General features: G+C 38.5%; 2 protein-coding genes across 2 annotated transcripts in view; both read left to right on the top strand.

Annotated features, from left to right (window-relative positions):
• Nucleotides 1–4502, top strand: part of LOC117938780 (collagen alpha-2(IV) chain-like) — a 31202-nt gene that overhangs the window by 12240 nt on the left and 14460 nt on the right. The window contains exon 12 of the mRNA XM_034863647.1: nt 2917–3095. Coding sequence (XP_034719538.1) covers nt 2917–3095 — 179 coding nt within the window. The remainder of the gene's footprint in view (nt 1–2916; nt 3096–4502) is intronic.
• The window catches only part of sst1.2 (somatostatin 1, tandem duplicate 2), a 3100-nt gene continuing 762 nt past the window's right edge, over nt 2165–4502 (top strand). Inside the window, exons 1-2 of the mRNA XM_034864713.1 lie at nt 2165–2213; nt 2917–3095. Of these exons, the coding sequence (XP_034720604.1) occupies nt 2919–3095 (177 nt within the window). The 5' untranslated portion in view covers nt 2165–2213; nt 2917–2918. The remainder of the gene's footprint in view (nt 2214–2916; nt 3096–4502) is intronic.

Raw genomic sequence — 4502 nt, 5'->3', positions numbered from 1 at the left:
ATATAGTACATAGTTTAAATACTCTAATCTTCAACGCTTGTTAAAGACTGAAATTACTTAATTTAATGTAGTTTATATGAATGAGTTTTTAACTAAGATCAACAAACCAAAAATGTTGGAAAAAAATGTTGGAAATGCATCAAAAACATGAAAACAGCTGTTTCTTCTACATTTTGGACCTTTTTTTGGAGTTTTTTCACCTTATTTTTGCGAGTTTTTGGCTGTTTTTCTACTTTTTGTCCATTTTATTTTACTTCTTTTTGTCGCCTTTTCGTTTCGAAATTTCAAATTTTACAAAAAAGGCAGAACATTTTTTTAAATTTCAGAAATAAGGCAAAATAAAAAAAGCTTACATTTTCGGCAAGAAAGGCAGACAAGAAATGTTAAAATTGAATAACACCCCATTTAGTCAGAAACACAACTCTGGAATTCTGAAATATTTTTCTCTGCTTTTTTTGGAAATATTAAGAATTTTTTTGCTGAAACATAAAATATAATTCTTCTTTTTTTTCCTGAAATTTATAGATTTTTTTTTGCCTTTTACGCCGAAATTTTATTTGTTATTCTGGTTTTTTTCTAAAATGTTACTTATTTTTTTTAACCATTTTTTCCAAATATTTTTCCATTCTCTGTGTTTATGGAGATATTAGCGGGTGCTAATGAATTTAGCCCTTGCTGCCTTTTCTCCTCATATTTTAACATTTTTTTCTGCCTTTTCTGGTGATATTTTAACAATTTTTCTCTGCTTTTTTTCTGGAAATTCTATTTATTTTTTATTCACTTTCTCCCAAATTTTAAGTTTTTTTTCTGCCTTTGTTTCTGAAATTTTAACATTTTTTCGATGCATCTTGGAGGTTTTTTCTGAGCGTGTTTGAAGCACCGGACACACAAAATAACCCAGAATCCCAGAGAAAGAGATTTTCTCCGAACATGCCCTCTAACAAACTGCAGCTCATGATGCTGGGCTACTTTGGAGATTTATCAAATTTTTCTGCTTTTCTTTCCTTAAATTTATAGAGTTTTTCATGCCTTTTATGCTGAAATTTTGATCTGTTTTTGTGTTTTTTTCTAAAATGTCACTTATTTTTTTAACCTTTTTTTCCAAATATTTTTCAATTTTTCTTTGTTTAATGGAGATATTAGCGGGTGCTAATGAATTTAGCCCTTGCTGCCTTTTTTCTTATATTTTAACATTTTTTCTGCCTTTTCTGCTGAAATTTTAACACTTTTTCTCTGCTTTTTTTCTGGAAATTTTTAGTAGTTTTTCTTCACTTTTTCCTAAATGTAATTTTCTTTCTGCCATTATTTCTGAAATTTTAACATTTTTTCGATGCATCTTGGAGGTTTTTTCTGAGCGTGTTTGAAGCACCAGAGACACAAAATAACCCAGAATCCCAGAGAAAGAGATTTTCTCCGAACACGCCCTCTAACAAACTGCAGCTCACGATGCTGGGCTACTTTGGAGATTCTATCAAATTTTAACATTTTTTTCTGCCTTTTTTGCTGAATGTTTTTTTTTTTTTTTTTAAATCTACATTTTTTTGCTGAAATTTTACGATATTTTCTGTCGTTTTCTCTAAAAATAAAAAAAAAATGTCTTGGCTTTTATCTGAAATTTTAGGATTTTTTTTCCTGTCCTTCCTTGCTAAAAAGCAGCATGGATGGTTTTTAAACTGCATCTCACGATGCTGTGGTACTTTAGTGATTTTATGGGTTTTGGGATTCCCTGATGTCCCCCCCCCCCGCAGAACATTAGAAACTAATAGAAGTGTTACAGAGTCGTGTTTCTGACTAACTGGGGGGGGGTCTCTCTGTGTCTGCCTCTGTGTTTAATGGAGATATCAGCAAGTGCTAATGAAGTCTGCTAATCCCCTGCACGCTCCGTTACCCCCCCGCCCCCCCCACCCCCCACCGGACATTCTGCCGGTGTACTGGAGGCTGCAGGGCGCTGATAGTTTTATAGTTTTATTGTTTTATTGTTCCGACTCCCATTTAAAGTCAATAAGCACTAATGGGCTAATGGCCGTTTGTGTAACTTAGATATCAGCGTTCCTCCGTCGGCCCGCACCCCCGCCCGCCAATCAAACACACAGCGTCACGGGGGGGTGGGGCGGCGGGCTACAAAAGAGCCCCGCACCGAAGGCCGGGACCAAACACAAGCCCCGCAGCAGAACCAGAACCAGGACCTGCAGAAGACACCAGACCAGCACACAGTAGGCTTTACTTTCTTGTTGCTTTACACAACAAATGTCAGATTATCTCAAATATTCTGTGTATTTCTATATGAATGAGCAGTTTCTGACCATGAATTCCAAAAAGTAGTAAAACTAGTGAGGTGGTTGGAGTGGAAACTATAAAAAAAGTCTCAAAAAGGGCGAAAATGTCTCATTTTTGTCCCTTTTTGACCCGGGAGAAAAGCCGAGGTTAAAAGTTGGATCAGCAGTTCTCCACACTGTAAGAAATGTAACGTAAGATTTACAGTAACTTCCTGTAACAACGGGCAAGTTCCTGCAAATTCCTTTTAAAGTAAAGGTACTAAAGGTATTTCCAATTACAGTATTTCATGTCTTCATTGGAAAATAAAAAACAATTACACAAAACACAAGATAAAGTAGAAATGCAGTAGTTTACTGTACTATTTACTGTACTATAGTGGCTATATGGTGATTTATTAGAGTAATACTCAGGCTACTGTGATTTCTACTGTAATACTCAGGATACTGTAATTTCTACTTAGACTACTGTGATTTCCACTGTGATTTCTACTGTAATACTCAGAATACTGTGATTTCTACTGTGATTTCTACTGTAATGCTCAGACTACTGTAAATAACTGTAGATTTCACAGTTATTTTTTACAGTGTACCGTTGTCCTCCGTCTTTCTTTCCGACGTGTCCTCCATCTTGTCCCTGCAGGTATGCAGTACATTCGTTGTCCCGCCATCTTGCTTCTCGTGGCGCTGGCCCTGTGCGGTCCAGGCGTTTCCACCCAGCCCGACAGAGACCAGGACCAGAACCAGGACCAGGACCTGGAGCTGGAGCTGATCCACCACAGGCTGCTGCAGAGAGCACGCAGCGCCGGACTTCTGTCACAAGTGAGAGCCGACAACCAATCAGAACGCTTCATTTCTTCATGAAAACAGCAGCCGGGTTTTGGGTCAAACGCTCTTAAAGCTCCCTGACGTGGTTTTAGTTTCACACTTTGTCCTCATTGTCCTTATTGTCCTCATTGTCCTTATTGTCCTCATTGTATATTTAATACAATTTTCGGAGGGGGCCCAAATAATATACCAACCGAAAACTCAATTTACCTTGGACACAATATAGATATTCACAGAAGAAGAAGAAATAATATTAATATAAAAACATTAAAAGGCAGCGATCTGACCGGGCAGCGTCTCTGATACAGAACCATCTATGGAAAGGTCTAAATTAGCATTAGCGCCTCAGCTATCGGCCTAACCAGAACAGGTGACAGAACAAAACGCTCCCCTAAGAAGTTGGTTCCAGCCTCATTCAGACCTGTAGTCAGGTCTCTAGTGGGAGCAAAACAGGAAGTAAGGTGTGGAAGTATAAGGGCGCCAAATCTTCTATTACCCCTCATGTTGTCTTCATGTTGTCCCCATGTTGTCCTCATGTTGTCCTCATGTTGTCCTCATGTTGTCCTCATGTTGTCCCCATGTTGTCCCCATGTTGTCCTCATGTTGTCCTCATGTTGCCCTCATTTTGTCTGCGTGTTGTCCCCATGTTGTCCTCATGTTGTCCTCATGTTGTCCTCATGTTGTCCCCATGTTGTCCCCATGTTGTCCCCATGTTGTCCTCATGTTGTCCCCATGTTGTCCTCATGTTGTCTTCATGTTGTCCCCATGTTGTCCTCATGTTGTCTTCATGTTGTCCCCATGTTGTCTTCATGTTGTCCTCATATTGTCCTCATGTTGTCCTATATCAATGTCCTTTTTAATTCCCCAAAATAACATGATTGATTCCACCCAACGCTCTTTGCCAAGTACAAATCTCTACTTTCATTAATTTTGGGGCGTCTTATTCAATTTTATAGCATTGTAAAACAAATGGAAGTGTTTTAGAAATAGTATTGAGTAAAAGTTGACATATTCCAGTCTGTGATTATCATCAACATCCATTCCTTTAATTTTAGTCTCAATAATTCCTAATTTCTGCTTTTCTAACTCAAACATTAGGTATAATTTCCTATAAATGAGGTTTATTGACCATAAAATCCAAAAATGACTGTAAAACTAAAGGTCATGTTCTTATTCTACAGTATTGTTGTGTGTTGTCCTTGTCTGATTGACAGCATGTAACATGTAAATCAGAAAGGAGACAAACAGGACACGGAGACTAAGAGAAGGACGCAGACCTAATTGTGGAGACGGACCAGATGTCGGGCCGCCACGCTGCTGTCCAGCGGGGTCCTAACTTCCTTCATCATCACTAATCATGCATGTCCCCCCCCTGCAGGCTCTGTCCCATCGGGGGGGGGG

The sequence above is a fragment of the Etheostoma cragini genome, chromosome 3 (genome assembly GCF_013103735.1).
Source record: "Etheostoma cragini isolate CJK2018 chromosome 3, CSU_Ecrag_1.0, whole genome shotgun sequence".
In the NCBI taxonomy this organism is placed as follows: domain Eukaryota; kingdom Metazoa; phylum Chordata; class Actinopteri; order Perciformes; family Percidae; genus Etheostoma; species Etheostoma cragini.
Note: the sequence above shows the minus strand (reverse complement) of the source record. Positions and strands in the feature narration are given on the sequence as shown.